Genomic DNA, 18368 nt, shown 5'->3' with positions numbered 1-18368 from the left:
ATAAGGCTCAATCAAGTACGTGCGAAATCAGAGTTGTTCCTGTATGTATTGTACGTATATATATCTGAAAGTATGTATTTCATTCCAGCCAGAACCGAGTTTATGGCGAATCTCTGGGTTTCAAGCAATAACATGACCATTTATTCAAAGTGTAATCACATCTGGCAATCTCAGAGCATAGCTTGGAAGCAAACGAACAAGTAATTTACTTCCTGACCGTATGACGCCTTCTCTCTCTTTCAGTCCTTTCAGTCTTTATTCGACACATATCACAGAATGATTGACTTGAGTAAAATGAGCCAGTACGTACGCTACACACGCCGACAAATACTGTACATTCCGATCCCATCAGGCTGGTATTCTGTCATAGATTTCGTATGGACTCAATTTTGCTTAATCATCTCTGTAAAGGCTGCTGGTCTGCGCCGCTGCCTGAAGACCTTTCAAGGCCGCTCTTCCTCGCTTCTCATTTCTTTCATCCTCTCAACTTCCCTCTCGTGCTTCGTCCAACCGATTCTACCCGAATCACTAAACTTGCTCCGCTTCTTATCTGATCTCTCACAAACAGGATACAGGCCATTATATTCCTCTACGTCAAAATGCTTACAATCAAAGACCGACTTGAAAGTATTTCTCAACTGACTATCGCCCCCGGAGCAGTCAGTCTAAGTATAGCTCTTGCAGGTCTCTGCCCAGCCTTTCTCGCCTTCTTTAGTGAGCTGAATGAAAGGTTCTGAATTAGATGGATCGAGGTGTTTCGAGTACACCTGAGAGACATTCACCAGGGATCTCTCCATATCCCTCTGTAAGGATTGTTTGTACTCCCTTGCCAGTTCGAGGGAATGATTGTCAGATCTGTTAGATGGGTCGAAAGTTACTTCGCTCGCTGTTAGACCTTTCATTGTACCCCGACCTGTGTGTCCGATGTCAAGGAAGTTACTGCCACAATTGGGAAGCTCCGTTCCATCTATCTATCGCTGGTCGGAAGGGTCGTGGAACATGAGGGACAAGTTATTGAGAGCGGGTCAGTCTGCGTGAATGCGTCGGTGTAGGGCATGGTGATATAAGTATCAGCAGCTGTTGCAGTATGTTTGCAGCGGATTTGGAATTTTATTTTCTTTCTTTCTTTCTGAAGTTTTCGCATGGCCAACAAGAATGTGAATCCAAATGACTTGGCGGGTGCGGATAGCGGCTTACACTTCACGTGCATTGTTTTAGCACACCTGAGGTCAGCTGCTCTTCGAATGCCCAAAAGCTATTGTACGATTCCGTAGTGTACTGTAGAACAAGACAAAGGATCGCCGTATCACAGAAGATTGGGCCACACAGAGTCGCCTTCATCAAAGGTTTTACAAGTCTCAATCTAAAAATTCCGGTATGTACCGCGCAGATGCATGACAAGATATTCTATTGTTACATCAAGAACAGTACAACAGGCCAAAGAATCTATGCGACGACGAGATGATGTATAGAAAGAAGTGCAGTTTTCACACACAATACTGTATGTTTGTGCACGATAGAATGTGATGAAGAAGCAAAGGAGAGAAGGAAGATGTTACGATAATACTATAGGTCCGATGAAGTGATACGTTATTTCTATGCCTCAGCCCTCAATTTCATCTTTAGAAGATGTAAGAGCCAATCTACCTCCCAAACTGCCACCCCCGCAGACGAAGTCTTGAAATCATCTTGATGAGTTGCATTCACCCCATATCCGTAGGTCGAGGGTGAGGTTGATTCTCCACTGATGGAATTATATCTTGATGATCTGGCCAGAGAAGACTTCCTGGCATGTCCATGCCCGTGTCCAGCACCATGACCAAGGATTGAATGGGTAGGTCGAGAAGGGGAATGCTCATCTGATTTAGGAGGGAAAGTGAAATCGTTAAACATCCCTTCAGTCGGCTCTTGTATAAGTGAATTGAGGGGTTGTTGATCTTTCTCTTTTTCTTTATCTTTGTTAGGGAAATCAAATTGAACTTTTGATGGTCTTCTACCACCTGGTAAAGGAGTATCGTTTGAGGAAGTATCGGCGGTATACAATTGATCCATCTTTGCCGCAGCTGCAATCTTGGTAGCCATCACACAAGCGTTTTGAGCTCTGAACAAAGAGAAAGGTAACCATTTATCCGTAAATGTATTGACTGCCGCATCGTAATTCGCATAGAATACAATGGCGTATGGAGGGATGTAAGAGCTGATCGTCCGTTTCGAGTCGCCCGGTGTGAGTGGTATTAACATCGGATGGAGAGTCAGTCGAGGTAAGATATGTGACATGTCTTCCGAAGTTAAAATCTCATCTAACATCGGTACGATCGCTCTCTCCAACTCGACCATCAAGGCTGTGACTCTCCTGGATAGTAGGCCGTTGCTATCCGAAGTCATGTTTCGAGTCATTATCGATAAGATCGTCATTCCCTCTAACAAAGCCAAAGCTTCACCTATCTCTTCTACCGTACCGCTCAATTCGTTCTCGTCATTGTTCGGTATACCGAGAGCGCACACCTCTCTCATAGGCAATTGCGATCTCATATCTTTCTCTAAGAGGATTCGTAAACCATCGAAAGGAGTAGCTTGGACTACTGCTACTCCGGCATAGAGTTTACCAGGTTGTAAGCGAGATTGTAAGGTCGAATCGCAAAAAGTACGCATATCATCTAAAAGGGGCATGGTATGGTCGAATGGAACCGAAAGCGTCTTGTGTAACGCAGTAGCCACAGCTTGACGCTCAGCGAAGATGAAATGCCTAGCTTCGAGGTCCGCCCTTTCGGCAGCAGAGGCCACTCGTCGAACAAGGAAGATCAGTTGTCCTTTCGAAACGGTATCGTTACTGTTATTGAGCTTGACCCATCCACTAGACATGGTCAGGAAGGATGTTATCAGCCAGGATTCTGATGGCAGTTAGCAAAGATGACTCACGTAGTGAGAATTTGATCATACAATACACCCAATCTTGATATACCGTCTGTCTGACCCAACAGCCTTACAGCAAGTTGACAGGAGGAGATCGTAAATCTTTCCAGGAACTTGGTTATACTGACTGGTGGTCTACTTCCTGTAGTTCCAGTGGTAGTATTGGTGGTGAGCATCGAGCCTCTTCTAATGTCCGCAAAGGTGGCTTGTAAGATCGATTCATTGGCTTGAGTCCTTGCATCGGTCGTAATGGAGGTGGTGGGAGTGGCGGTGGCAGATGCAGAAGCAAGTGAGGGATTCTTCCACGTCCAAGATAGTTTTAAAGCAGACACGAAAGCGTCGTGACCTGTGGTCAGGTCCATTCCTAATACCGTTGAATCGCTCGATACAGATTGAATGTAAGATTTCTTGGTGTCAGGTAGATCTCCCCCCGTGAGAGAAGCGATATCGCACATGGGTAACATCCCGTCGATCGAATTGACCAAAACTCTATCTCGATCATCCAGCAAGACAGCAGCTACGACCACTCTTCTTCTCCTAGCTCTCTCTCGACGGATATTGAGCGAATGTAGGAGGAAAAACACAGCACATGCCATACAAGCTGAGAAGGCGAGTGCCGCGACGATACCGGTGATGACCACGTTGGTACCGGTAATTTTGTTATGTTTACTGATTCCTCGAGAAGCTGGCCAGGCGTAGGTGGTACCCATCATACCTGATATACAAGATTAGTGAACGTAATTGCATAAATAGCATGAGAAGAAGACATACCGCAGAAGTGCATACATGTGACTGCGATCGCTAAGATCAAAGCAACACAGATCTTGGAGAACCAGGTGTGTTTCAATTTGGGTCGAAGCATTATGAACATGATGTACAATGCGATAATGACGGCACCGCAGGCAATAATGACCGAACCGACCACATAGGCAGGGTGATAGGCTATATACGGTAAGCCAGTGATAGAAGCTTGGCCGATATAGTCTGGGTTCAATGATTGGTCAGCTTGATTGACATAGAATGAATATAAGGATGGAAGCATACTCACGCATTCCAACCACTCCAAATCCAGCTATCGTACCAGTGATCACAATCTTGAAGATCTCAGTAGGTGTCACGACATCGAAACCCAAGAACATCCCCAATCTCGTCAATCTGGTACTTCGAGCGACTAATCGTACCTTCCTCCTACTGTTACGACCCACGGTATTCTCGGATTTACCTGTATATGAACTCAACCGAGCAGTAATGGTAGGTGGAGATGCTGATTTATGCGATTTCTTTTCCCCGTTTGACGAGATGATCGATCCTACGGACCCAGAAGAGGAAGGTTCGATGTCACCCTCTGGAAGCGATTGGATACGTGCGAGTGTAGTTGACGGTCCGCCCCACGATGGTCGATCGCGATGAGTGACCATAACATTGGCAGGTAGTGAAGCTCTTCGACGTTCAGGTTGATGAATCGGTTCAGTTTCTCCAAAGGTCGGAGAAGGTATTCTGCCAATTCCACCAGATGGTGGTGAGATGAGGTTGGTAGAGGAGGTCAAGTCCGGTTCGATCTTTGGTGGAAAGTTGAACCCAGGAGTAAACACGTCGGGGGAAGGTAGAGGGATGGGTTGTGATGAGGCGACAGAGGATCTTCTTGATGAAGGGGCGTAAATGACTGGAAGAGGAGTGATGGAGTGATGACTGACGGCGATTGAACCTCGCTGAGAAGCTCTTGTACTAGTTGGTGTAGAAGCTCCTGCTCTTCTTTCCAACTCTTGTCTGACTGCATCTTTTCCCAAACGGAAATCTAGTTCTTGCAAGGCATCATCATCACCAAACATCCTTTCGGTATCGCCTTCAACGGGTGTATACATCCCTTGAACTTCGTCTTTCCAATTGGTATGTTTCTTTTCTCCTTCACCCTTCGAGTTTCTTCTACCTCCGCTCTCCAACCCTTCTAAATCCATCAAAGACCACTTGGCAGCATGTGAAGCATGAGCAAATAACGCCCCGACACCTAACGTTCCTCTTCGTAGCACTTTCTTGTGTGACTTCTTCCATTTACCATAATCATCTGCAGCTTCCGACTTCGATGGGCTCCCCCTTCTGCCATCTAATTTATCTTTCCTTTGACCGGGCCATACGAGCCAATCACGAAGTTGAGTGCCCATAATGAAGAAAGCAGTGGTCATGGCCAGACACGATACCACGAGTGATAAGATGGTAAAGCCAGGATCGTAACTGAGATATAATGCTGGATAAGATTTCTCATCCACCATCGGGTGATGCAATGAAAGGGCGTTGTTGAAGACAAAGTGCATAGCGAATGTCGATACCGCTCCGAAGCAGAATCCAGCTGATGCCAGTAAAAGTTGATTCCTCCATCCGCTGTTTGTCGTACGCCTGATGAGCAGTTCTAAAGTACACAACGATCCTACAAACGCGATCGCGTAGGACAAAATTATGAACCCGGCATGGAAATGTTGTCTCAGTTCTACATATCCTTCGGGTAATTTCCAAGTCTCTGATATCGAATCGAAATTTGCTATAGCCAATATTGGTTGATCGTCGCGACGGCTCAAGTGAGAAAGAACCCAATGACCAGCGGATGACAGGTGTAATGATTGATTGAAATGGGATGTTATCTGGTCGAGCTGGAGCTCAGCACGAGGTGGTATGGGTAGAGTGCAGCGATGCCGTTGTTTGGAGCGAGGTAAGGGGTTTGCCGCTGAGAGTATAGGGAATAAGAGGGTAAGAAGGAAATAGATGGTGCGATTGGCGAGACGACGTCGTAAGGATCTGGATGACGGACGTGTAGAAGGTGATGATTTGTCGGCAAGAGGGATAGAAGGAAGAGTATGTCGAGATGACGAAGCTACCGCGTTCGGTGAGGTATCGTCCATGTTGATCTGTGTGGGGTATGATTCGGGTAGATAAGAGGATGAAGCTGAAGATGAGAATAAGGACGATGGAGTTGATGAGGATCTAGGTGATGGTGACGGGGATCTTCTCCTCACATGGGACAAAAGATATGAATGGGTGGAAGTTGACCTGACAAGTCTTGGTTGTACTAGCATGTTAGTTGCTCTTGATGATTCCAGCAAACTCCCTCCTACGTGTTCAAGGCTAACAAGCGATGGAAGAGATCTGACTGGCTCAGATTGAAATCATTTGTTGATGAGATCGAGTTACCACATGGGGTGTTGTGTTTGTTCAAGTGCCATCTGTCTAAGATGTATATTATCTATGGGGGTGAAGCACTGATGAGATGATGAACTGGTGAATCGAGACTGAATTTGTGTTTGTTTGGGTCTGATGGTGAATGATGATGAATGAGATGAAATATGAATGCGTTGATGCAAAATCAGATGTTCGCATGGAGAATGGGTTACAAACCACTCTTGTTCATAACACATGATTCAATCAATCGTGCTTGTCCTCGTATCACGCTCCTCTCACCTCACCCAGTGGTGATCATACTATGCCTATGCAACTCATAAGGTTGTCCTGGATGGAGGTGGTGAGGAGCCAGGGGGGGAGGTGAGAAAGCGGTGAGGGAACGCTCAAAGGTAAAACACCCTGCTGCCCTGGAAAAAACAAACCGATCGCTTTTTACCCTTGATTAATTAAACCAAAGATCATCTCGCTCCTCACATCTCGCATCTCACATCTCCCAGACCAGATCCCCTCCGCTTCCTTCGGTGAGTGGGACCTGGACCTCCTCATAACTTACTTAAAAGATCATTCATTTGCCGTTTTCCGCTTTCATTCAGCGAACACTCTTTCACATGGTGGTGGTGGTAGGCAACCAAAGCCGCCATTCCACTCGGGGTGGTGAGACAACATGACATACAAAGAGGCTTTCGCTGGGATCAATGTGGAAAAAGGCGTTTCATCGTCATCCTCCTCCTCTCTCCTGAACATACAAAGAAGGTGAGGCTGCTATATATATCTCGACTGGCATGTGCAAGTCATGTGGATGATAGTGCCGGTACCACTACGATTGCAAGTAGCGTGTGTCATACATTCTGTGTGGTGACATTTTATCTGCTATGACTGGTATATATACTGCAATCAGACGAGACAAACGCCGACATTCCTTTCCGAGTCTGACTTGTAGGACAAAACACGTTACTCATTGACGAACTATGAGTATGCAAGCGCACTTGATACTCGGATCATCTTCGAGTCACTCACTCACGTATCAAAATTACGTGTTCTGTTCATATTGTGTCTTATTCGCTTCCCGTCTTATTCGAGCTCTTGTTTTATTTTGTTTGTTTGTTGAGCGAATATACACTGTAACGCGAACTGCTTGTCGATCATCAAGTGATCCCTAGAGATCATATATATATACACAAAAGTAATATGTAAGCAAGTTCTCTGAGAGTAACGTATGAGCTGATAGGTCATGCAAGATACAGTATACCTACCGCATACGATACGTCGTGAGGCGAGCTTTGGCAGATTCAGTCAAGCCCAATTCCCCCTTTCAGATGCATAACGTTATCTCTGACTGGTCCTCTCTTTACTTATGTGGCAAATAACCAAGACTGCGAGATCCCTTTTGGGAGATATATAACCGGATGATGGATGAGCTTGAAACTGACGATCAAACACCCCTCAACTGAATTCATGCAGTGGATTGTTCGGTTCAGGATATATAGAAATCAGATCAGACGTCCGACTGCGCGGTGATCAGTGAGGTCCTACATGAACACGACTGAACCACTGTGCTGGAATCGCCATCTGTTCGGAAGGTAAGCGAATTGCCCTGAACTAGCAACCGGACAGAAACGCAGTTGTACATGTTTACCGTAATGCAGACTCGTCAAGGAATATACAAGATTTGTTTGAATGTATACAAAACTACTAGGTAACTCGCAAGCGGCATGATGAGCTTGATCATTCAGTATACTGCTAGCTAGCGCTTGACACGATCAAGTGAGACGAAACCGATTGAAGGGGTGATCAAAAATGCAAATCTCACTGACAGATCTAGGATTGACTTCCCGACCATCAGACAGCCGCAGATGTTGACTGATCAACAGTCAAGCATATGACTATGGAGATACCCCTCAAAATACCATCAGCATAAGCCACATTCGTTTGAATGGGTGTCATTCATCGTGTCATTTCACCATGTCTGGCTCTGCACCATTCCTTCCTTGACATTTCATGCTTAGGAAAGCTTGCCAGGCCTCAACTCTCTAATCCCAGCCACATATACACTGCACAAATTCAACCTTCGGTCGGCGGGCGTTGTGCGATAGTGGTTATTCGGCGGGTCTAGAATCGTTTTGAGATTAAATTCTTCTTTTCTCGACGTTCGCAAGATAACCCGTGCCTTCAGGCTCGCATGTTCGAATCATGCCAACGTCGCAGGTGGTTTTCTTTTTGGTATCTATGCTTTCCTGCATCCAAAGTCGTCGACTTGATTTGAAGAAGTAAAGTTAGGATGATTGTGAAGCCGATATGGTCGCTTGGAGATCGGGTGAGACGAAGTGCCACATTTACTCGTGCGGTGAGTGGATTGACTAGCCGGTGGAGGTTTAACCGGAATGATCACGCCCAAACCCAACTTCCGATTCTTCTTTTTCTCCTCACTCTTCTCCTCACGCTCAATGCGAGATAGATAAAGTACGCCATGCCGCGTAAGCAGGCTGTCAACCAGGCCATCTACCGTGAGCTAGGGCCCCATCCCTTGCCGTGAGCCGAATTGAGCTGATCGTCTACTTCCAGTGGACGAAGCAGAAGGGTTCATCCTTGAACATGCACTTTTCTCTCCTCCCCGAACATGGCCTCCTCTCCCGCCTGAACCTCAGGAAGTGAGACTGGCCAACAGTAGGAAGAAGATGGATTGGGATGAAGAAGTGAGAGCACATCCTGATAAGCCCATCGATATACCCTTTCCGACTCGTAAACGTAGCATAACGCATAAGGAAAGAGCACTTGACGGAGATGAAGATGAAGATGAAGATGAAGATGAAGCTGGTGATTCGAACAAGGAAAGATGTGTGATCTGCTTGATGGAGTTAAAAGATAGGACGATAGTCGGAATGTGCGGGCATGAATTCTGCGTAAGTTCAGCAAAATCATGCATCTCTCAGGACAAGAATTTGCATAGCTGATTGCATGGTGGATAATAATTATATGGTTAGTTCGAATGTATAGGGGTATGGGCAAACCAGAGTAGACGATGTCCTTTGTGTTCAGCAGATATGGCTCCTTTCCTCTTACATGACTTAAATTCTAGTACACCTACGAAGGTGAGCTGATTCTCCTGATACCAACGTCAATCGCTATGATAGCAGCTAATGTGTATATATGGTCAGTTTTACCTACCACCTTTACCTTCTCGCAGATTCCCTTCTGCATCTCTACCTGGACCTTCTCGATCTCGACTACCCGAGATCATACGGCGGGAGAGAATCGACGAAAGAGATATCGAGCCTGATGAACCAGACGAACTGGATATACAGGTGGAAAGGAGGAGGGAGATCTATCGTTATGGACTGTATGTGAAGGTGAGTGTAAAATCCATATTTGAGTTCCGTCCATAATTGCGTAGCATGACTGATATGATTATGCATAGCACATTGGCTCAAACCCACATACGAAATACCGTCCCACTCCCACCCCTCGACAATTTTCTGAAGACCCTTCACTAATCCAAAGGGCAACGGCATTTTTACGAAGGGAATTAAGAGTATGGCAAGATTCCATCGATGTAGAATTCTTAACAACGTACATCATATCTCTTTTGAAAACTATAGATATCCGTTCGGATCCCGCTATAAGATTATTAGCTGATTATTTAGATTCACCCTCGACTACAAATGAGAACCGGCCTCCTCATACCACTGTCGCTGAACATTTCTCACACGAGTTGTATAGTTTCTTGAGATCACCTTTTAAGGAGTTGAGGAAATGGGATGAGGTTATACAGGTGAGCATACCAAAAGCTCATCGCCATATGGTTCTAAATTATGTTGCGGATTAGCTTACCTTGTATGTTTTTGAGAAAATAGTATGATCCCATACCAACCTCTTCTCTGCGATCACACAGTTCACGGTCTCCCTCTCCAGTCCGATCAGTATCACTCTCCCCTCGCTCACTTCGATCGGGGTCACCCTCATCATCGCCTGATCGATGCGGGCGCAACTGGAATCGAAGAGATGTGTTCGTACCCTCAGTCTCACCAGATGCAAAGAGGTGGGACGAGAATGACACATGGTTAGATCCGGAATATGCAGCTTGGTTAGAAGAAGAGAAGAGACGAGAGGAAGATAGAAGAGAAAGAAAGAGGTTGAAAAGATCTAGTAGACGTGAATCGCAACTGCAGCTGGAAAGTAAACCCATGAGAGCATGGGGAGAAGGAGAAGCAAGGAAGGAAAGAGTGGAATTACTACCTGAACCTCCAGAGCCACCTTTAAGAATGGACGTGGACGGTAAAGAAGAGGAAGAGGTGAAACCGACCGTTGGGTTGACCATCAAAGGCGTAGCTAGATCGACGTCATCATTGATAACCACGCCAGCTCCTAGCGAACCGGCTGCTCGAAGGAGATTGATCGAGAAACTCAACAAGGAGAAAGCCAATGGCCCATCTCAACCTGTTGTCGAGGGAGGTACAACACGCAAGATGACATTGGAAGAGATGAAAGAGAGATTGTTAAGATTGAAGTCTGAGAGTGCGGCTCGATCGTCACCATCAATGTCGTCAACGAACGATAAGACTGTTAGATTGAAAGAGAAATTAGCTAGATTGAAAGCTGAAGCATCGATCAGCCAGCCTGTATCATCAGTTGAAGAGGATCAAGACCGAGATCAGAATACCCAGACGGAAACCGAGATGGATGATAACACCTTATTCCCAATCGATCAGAATACGTATAATCATGAAAACAATGACGACCAATACGAGAATACTTATGATAATGCTCATGTGTCACATGTCGGAAGAAATCGAATGTCAGAAAGTAAAAGACGTGAAATCAGGATCAAAACTCGACTCGAAACCGAACGTATCATCTACGTTAAAAACACAAACGAATCTAAAGCTCAGGAACTACGTCGAAGGATCTTACAGAATAAAGCTAAGAGGGAAAAAGAACAGATGGAAAGTAATTTTGGAGGTATGAAGGATGATAAGATCCTTTCGTCCATGGATGTGGAAGAACGAAAGAAAGAAGTAAGAAGGAGATTGATGAGGTTGAAGATGCTTGGAGCGGAGACTGAGCAGGAGAGGCGAGCGAGAGTTCTCAAAGAGAGATTGATGGAGAAGAAGAGAAAGAGTAGTTTGCCAAATGGGGTCGTGGAGGTCGCTGCGTAGATTATCATTTGATAGTTGGAAAAGGTGATTTATGCTGGAAGGTAGTTTGTTATATGTTGACGACGATGTATAAAGTATGAATCGTTATATCATGTCATGTTAACAAACATCAAGTATGGCCATACGATACAACATGATTGTCCATTCGTCAAATTGGACGATGGGAATAAAGACCCTTTGCTATGCTGATCCTGCCATTTGCATGTGAAATATGAAATATGTGATATGTTATACAGAACACTACACTAATCAGACTACTATAAGCTGATAAGCTACTCTAATTCCAACCCATCTCCTCTTTCCGTTGATAAGTAATAATAATGTTGTTTTATGACGACGATTCCAATGATACTTCCAACCCATATTCGACACATCAACACACAAATGTTTAATGAACATATATACTATATACTATTGTAATTTCAGTATCTAGTCTATTCCGCCTGTTTGTCCATTTTGACCTCACTCTCCGACGTCTTGTTCCATCTATTCTGTGTACACTGGATGCACGTCTCTACACGCCCAACCTTCTCTTACAATCCTCATACACTATCCAACTGACTCCCACTGCAGGTCCAACTTTCAATATACTAGGTAATAAACCTTTATACATCCCTCTCCAACCTTCGTTCCTCAGTGTCTGCTGAGCGACGTCCAAGAATCCTTTGTACTGCTGTGGATGACCTGAGGAACCTGATGCTTGTAATCGAGTTCGTAAAAGGTTGATTGCTATATATCCAGGGATCATTAGATTCATTATCAACGTCTCGGGGACGATGGAAATGAGAAACATGATAGATATGTTGACTCAAAACTCACGATAAACACTCGCTGCACCTATACTACCTGACAATGCTCCGAAACTCAATACTGCAAATACCTCAGGTTCATCTTTACCTGTAGATCTGCAATAAGCAGTCTTAAGAGTTTCATATGTGCCCATGTCTATGGCTGAGTAAGGGAAGACACCGACTAAGCCAAGCTGTGAGGGAATACACACTGAATTAGCCCCAAGTTGTAATGTAGATCTAGATGGTATGGCCCCATGTGGATAAAGGGATCCTCGGGAAAAACCAGATGAGCTGTTACTCACAGTCAATCCCCTATAATAACTCCGGATCCCACCACTCCTCCACATACTCCTCGCGGTATCTCTAACCTGCCTCCAACCCTCGTTCGGCCCCACTTCCGACTGGATTCTCGTTTTCAGTGTCTCCAGTCCGTAAATGGCAAATTGAGACGTTATACCTCCGAAACCACCTGCGATGAATCTCGATGAAGATGATAAATCGGCTGGATCAGATACTTTGTCCCAGTACACCGCGAGGAACTTCTTGGATTGTTCGTATGAAACGAATTTGATGGCTGATTCCTGTAGTAGTGAATGAATACCAGTAAGTTTGTAGACGGTGACCAAATCATCATCTCGACACGGTGAAAGTGAGATTTGATTCCTCCGATCTGATATGATGCGATAGGAATATATGGAATACGAGTTGATCTAATGTTCGTTGTTTTGCTTTTCGAAGTGAACTCCAGAGGAGAGACCACTCACAGGGAAGATCTTGGTAACGTTCAGCCCGTTGCCTACCCAAAACGCTTTCAACCCCTTTCCATCTATATATATCCTATTGACCGCCCCCCACAGATTCGTTACCGCTTTAATACCAGCACGAAAGGGATGATTCAAGTGTGCGTCTTTGTTGAATGCCGAAAAATCGTGGGTGGTGATGAGGTAAATTTTCAGTCGGTCAAATGGGGCAGTGACGGTACGTGATACTGTAGGTTTAGAGTTGGGAATCAGTCAGTATTTGGTAATGACGAGATTCCACATCTAGCGCTACACCTCCCAAGATAAATTGGAATATCATAAAATTCAACCAAATCAATAACTCACCTGCACCAGCGATTCCACCAGCCAACAAGAACCTCCAAGCTTCACTCCTCTCTTCTACTATTTCCTCCTCCTCAGGCTCGGTTCCAGGTGTATCAGCATACTCTTCGTCGTGGCGGGATTGAGGAGGATGGAAGAATCCAGCGGCGGTAGACTGCTGTGATGAATTAGGTGCTTTTGGAAATGAAACGTTGATATCTCCTTCTTTATCTACTCTTGCGGCTCCGCGTCCATCCGAGGTGCGTTTCTTCACTTGGTAGACTAGGGAGTCCAGGAATGAGGTCAGTCTTGGTTCTGTAATTATCTCCGGGAATCACTCTAGCTTCAAGTATACGTGACTTGGCGAAGAGATGAGACTACCACTCACATTTATATATCTCAAATGGAGTCGCTTTCCTAGGCAACATGATTAGGAAGTCCCTGAACTCTGCAAATGTAATATACATATCCCCCGGTTCGGGACTCCATGCATTCCTCGTTTCCCTGGTCGAAACTCCATTTTCCGCAGGATGGGAAGCAAGGAACTGAACGAGATCCGATGTAGTCGCTGGAGTGATATCTACACCTGAGCGTGATAAGGCTGCTCTCATTTCCGTTGCGTCCAGTCGCCCATCTCCGTTTTTATCGAGATCTTGGAATATATCCCAAAGCTCTTTCTCTTTGTCCCAGAGGAATCGTCTGTGAGAGTTCAGCCAATAAGCAACCCCAAAACACATGCTACTATGAACCTTTGTAGTGAAAGACAATGAAAGGATGCACTTACCTGAAATCCTGCCATGCTATGCCCTTTCCTTGCAAATTCTTTATCTCGGGTTCCGTCAGATCATCTGCACCTCCCCATAATCTCGCCTCGGGTCTCTTATCATTACAAGCCTTGACCAGTTCCTCCTGATACAGCTTTCTTAATCTATCTGCTCGTTCGGGTGACAGGGCCGTAAGGGTATCTTGACCAGGCAATTTCATCCTCTTCGTTGGTGTAGGTGAATCATCCCCGTGCGAAGATGGGATATCCGGTAAATGAGGTAAAGATCTCCATAACGCTTTCAATTTAGCGGATCTCACTTGAGGACCTTCACTCAACCTGAATTCATTAAGAGCGGGTCGAGTAGGCGGTATTATATCTGGCCCGGGAGGTTCACGAAGAGATAAGCGTTGTTGTAAGCCCACTGGTTCTAGGGGATTGACACGGATGGTAGGATCCACATGGGGTGGTTTGGGTAATAATGGATAATGCGGTTCGGGTTCAGGTGACGAAGTTGGTGTTGATGAAGAGGATGAAGAAGCGAAAGAGGAGGACGATGAAGATGAGGAGGACGAGGAAGATGATGAGGACGAGGAAGATGATGAGGCTGGTTGATCTGTCATTGTAGCGATGTCGTTATATCTAAAATGATATGATAGGTTAACGAGGTGTAACATCGTGATTGGTACGATGGTACATACTGATCCACATGAGTCTGAAGACTAGTCCTCAAACAATTTATGCTGGGATATGGGCTGGGTTTGGTTGATGGTACGCCCCCGTTGTGTGAGTGATCCTGTAAGCCGAGGCGAAAAACAAGGCCGATCAACGATCGAGATCAAAACGGACAGGATATGGAATATGAGATATACGTACTTGTGATGTCGCCAACGGGGAGGTAGTTATTATTGATGATCGAGTGGTGGTGTTGTCCTTGTCTCAGATAGCCGATAAATTGACTGATTATCAACTGTAGATACCAGTGAAGCAAATGACAGATCAGAGCGGTTGAACTTCTGTCTCTTCAGTGGTATTCGCACTGAGCCGTCTCGCTGATCCTTGAGCTGGTGATTGATGAGGGTATGTATATGACTATGTATGTATGAATTGGTATGGCTCAATAGCAGGGGTAACAAATTTTGAGCTGTTGGTTTGGCGTGACTCCCATCCTCCAAACGAGGGAGGAGTGATGCGTAATATGGATATGAATGAAAGAGTGACCACTCGGATGAATTGCCCCGGACCAAGTTTATATGAGTGGACCGCTTAATCCCGAATAGAACTATCAGCTATCAGCCCATCTGTACCACAGATAACTTATCGAACTCATGCATGAAATGGACATCGCACACAAGGAGAAGAATGAGAGAATCTAGCATGCAACTCATTCATACGACGACAAGAGAAAAGATCGATTGAGTGCAAATCAGGCTAGACTGGTTCTACATATCAAGATCCGACAACGTCCTATTTGTGTCCGTGTTCAAAAGTGGTCTTGGAGGAATTGCGCAATTGTACATACAGAGTGCCCAACGCAAAATAATCGATACACATGAGACTGATATCCGAAAGATATCCGAAAGTAAGTCGGGCCAACACAGTTGATTGTTGTTTCGAGACTTGGATGATGGTGAGACCTGGTGGGTGAGCTCGGGAGAGAGTTGCAGACCTGATGCAGTCGTGAGTATGGCGATCATATTTTACGACATGAAAACAGCAGCGCGGTTGAACGAAGGCGATGGTGGATAGGATCCGACATGATAGATGACTCTTCGACGCAAAAGAGATGCATGAGCGATATAGATGATTTTCTGTCCCGTTTGACCAGAGATGGGATCCCTGGGATCCCTGATTGTGATTGTGTATGAAACACAAGATGCATCGCTTGGATCTCTCAACTCGGCCCCCGTTGCCCAGTTGAAACAGCAACGCCGACGGAGACAGGAGGGCGGTTCGTTTTATTCAGCTACATCGCACTCTTCAATTTTCCCATCTCATCTCTTCGCTTTCTTTACCTTGTTTGCTTTTTGGCACCTTCTTTTCTCCCAGTAAGTCACCTCCTAGACCTGTCACTGCGATTCATCAGAATCTACAGTAGGGAACATGATCGCCACGCTCGCCTCCCCTGCCTGTATTCTGCTCCCGCCCGAACTCTACCTCAACATCGTCCAACTTCTCCTTTCCCAAGGTCTTCGCAAAAGTGTCGCCGCTCTTCATAGATGCTCGAGGTCCCATTACACCTTCGTCGCACCATACTTGTACGAATCATTTACTCTCAATGCCGAAGCTGCTGGTGGAATATTTACCCTTCTGAGGGACTCGACAGACTCAATACAACAACGTTTATCAACTATCAATCTAGTAAAACCTATCAAATTTGACGACACAGATGCCGTCCGATACATCAAACTTCTTCGTTATGTCAAACGTCTATTTGTGCCCCTATCTAGCGTTTTGCTATTGCATGACGAGGTGTTTAGATCTCTCTGCGGACCTGATGGATCTTCAAGCGCCGATACTACTCTGCTTTTTCAGCATATCGACTACCTATCCTTATATGACGAAGAGCCCAAGGACCGCAATTACGTGCTCAGAATGAGGCTAAGGCTGAACAAGGACGCTATCCAGAAATTGATCGACTTCATTGTCTTGCACTGTAATTACCGATTCCTTTGTCTAAAGCCGAACACCTGAGGGCCAATAGATATGGCACATAGGCAAATACCAAGACTGTACAGCTCCATGAATAGCTTAGAAGAGATTGACATTCATAGAATTTGTCACTATCGTCAAGTGCCACCTCTGGGTAAATACCAGATCAAAATCTCCCTACAGTCCATATCGGCATACGAGGCAGATGAATGGATAGATTCTGGGATGCATACAGCTGAAGCCCGAGAAAGTGACGAAGGTTATCAATATGATATCCTCTACCCTCTGTCCAACGAACTCAAGATAGTAAAACTAGACCAGAAGGATCAAGCCGTCACAGAAAGTATCAAGCCGGTGAAGATGATCGTTGCCCGCAAGGAGCATCTCACTGAGGACAACATCCAGAGTCTCCATCGGAGACTTCTTGAGGATGCCTTAGTAGAGAGAGGTCAGCATCGATCAGGGACAAGTACAGATGATGTCGATCCGGAACAAGTCGCTTTGGCCCACGAAGAGGTAGAAAAAAGGAAGAAGTGTGTAGAGTGGGTTGTGCGTGAAGATTGTCAAGTTGGGGAGAATTGTAGAGTCTGTTCAGGTGGGTCAACCCCGCATCCCATTGCTTTATATCGATGAGCCTAAATAGAATACATTACTGATTTCACTTGTCTAGAGCCGGTGTGAGACCAGCGAGGATCGGTATCAATCGCTTCATTCCTTATAGACGAAAGTCGTCGCCAGTACACGGGTCAAAATTATTTATCGATTCATCATTTTCCTGTCACTTGATCATTTTTTACAGCATATTACGGGTCATGTCCAAAACCTCTGAGCTTTCTTCCATCGAATTCGTTCACGAAAACCACCCTCTTCTGCCACTTTTCGATCGTCGCCAATCTTACTTCCTCATTTTGATCCGGATTATATTTCCACCCCGCAGCTTCTCGATCTATCATCTTATCCAACTTCGATGCGATCAGTGTTGTTTGTTTTGATCGGGGAGTTCTCCAAATATCGGTATCGGTAGTGGATATTTTCTCATACTCATCCTCGCTTTGTTCGCTTCCCGTTGGAGATTTTTCATCTTCATCTCCATCTTCTTCCTTCTTCCCTACTGCACCCTCAGCTTCAATCTGTACCAAATCTGTCTTTATCCTTTCTACAATTCTAAGAGGTGGAAAATCACTTTGATCGGGATAAGATTGAATGTAATGTAGGATAACCTCTGCGGATCTCTCGTCGCAATCCCAACTACATCGCTTGCCCTTTTTGACGTGGCCATATTGATCTCTAGGTGAGCAGAGATGATCTCTGAAAGACCCTATCATTTCGATTGATGACGGTGGAGGTAGATATGAAGTATGCATATTATGGATGATTAGTCGATTTAGAGTCTTCTTGATTCTCGCATTGTCAATCAAGGCACGGAAAGCGTGGTATCCACATGCGCTTGCTGTGAGCTCGAAAGTGATCTGGTGAGGTGAGCAGGTTTGCGGGAGCAGGGTGAGGATGTCGTCGAACGTTTGAGAGGATGAGAGGGGTGGACCAATGATGTAGAGATGTTGAAGATTAGGAAAGATACTCGTATTCACGGGGCATTCGGACGCACCGCCAACTCGGACAAAATGTCATTTTTCTGCCTTCTTGTCAATTTTGCTCATCACTCAGCTTATCAAGGTGCATTTTGAAGCAGTCCATGTTGTGCAGAATCGAGAGGAGAGTAGATATATGCACCTTTCATGTTTCATAATGCATACACACAAGTATAGATGTCAGTTTTGTGGCCGAGCCTTCCTCTTAAATTTTGTGATGTTTCCGGCCATGTTGGGCGCAGATCCGGCTGCTAATG

The 18368-nt window shown here is 45.3% G+C and overlaps 5 protein-coding genes across 5 annotated transcripts; 2 read left to right on the top strand and 3 right to left on the bottom strand.

The window, feature by feature from the left end:
• Positions 1-1596: 1596 nt before the first annotated feature.
• Positions 1597-5804, bottom strand: I203_100970 (uncharacterized protein; the record flags this gene model as incomplete). The annotated part of the gene is made up of 4 exons (XM_019145932.1): positions 1597-2854; positions 2920-3628; positions 3685-3897; positions 3962-5804. 4 exons carry the CDS (start codon positions 5802-5804, stop codon positions 1597-1599), a joined length of 4023 nt encoding a protein of 1340 aa, XP_019004491.1.
• Positions 5805-8548: 2744 nt separating this feature from the next.
• Positions 8549-11234, top strand: I203_100969 (uncharacterized protein; the record flags this gene model as incomplete). The annotated part of the gene is made up of 6 exons (XM_019145931.1): positions 8549-8585; positions 8644-8981; positions 9063-9170; positions 9237-9428; positions 9497-9850; positions 9933-11234. 6 exons carry the CDS (start codon positions 8549-8551, stop codon positions 11232-11234), a joined length of 2331 nt encoding a protein of 776 aa, XP_019004490.1.
• A 514-nt stretch (positions 11235-11748) lies between these two features.
• Positions 11749-14493, bottom strand: I203_100968 (uncharacterized protein; the record flags this gene model as incomplete). The annotated part of the gene is made up of 7 exons (XM_019145930.1): positions 11749-11963; positions 12054-12216; positions 12328-12606; positions 12790-13013; positions 13132-13389; positions 13496-13806; positions 13892-14493. 7 exons carry the CDS (start codon positions 14491-14493, stop codon positions 11749-11751), a joined length of 2052 nt encoding a protein of 683 aa, XP_019004489.1.
• A 1480-nt stretch (positions 14494-15973) lies between these two features.
• Positions 15974-17155, top strand: I203_100967 (uncharacterized protein; the record flags this gene model as incomplete). The annotated part of the gene is made up of 2 exons (XM_019145929.1): positions 15974-16526; positions 16665-17155. The coding sequence occupies 2 exons, from the start codon at positions 15974-15976 to the stop codon at positions 17153-17155; spliced, it is 1044 nt and encodes a 347-aa protein (XP_019004488.1).
• Positions 17156-17325: 170 nt separating this feature from the next.
• Positions 17326-17847, bottom strand: I203_100966 (uncharacterized protein; the record flags this gene model as incomplete). The annotated part of the gene is made up of 1 exon (XM_019145928.1): positions 17326-17847. The coding sequence occupies one exon, from the start codon at positions 17845-17847 to the stop codon at positions 17326-17328; it is 522 nt and encodes a 173-aa protein (XP_019004487.1).
• Positions 17848-18368: the final 521 nt, after the last annotated feature.

The sequence above is a fragment of the Kwoniella mangroviensis genome (assembly GCF_000507465.2).
Source record: "Kwoniella mangroviensis CBS 8507 chromosome 1 map unlocalized Ctg01, whole genome shotgun sequence".
NCBI lineage: Eukaryota > Fungi > Basidiomycota > Tremellomycetes > Tremellales > Cryptococcaceae > Kwoniella > Kwoniella mangrovensis.
The sequence above is the reverse complement of the archived record's forward strand: the minus strand, read 5'-3'. Positions and strand labels throughout refer to the sequence as shown.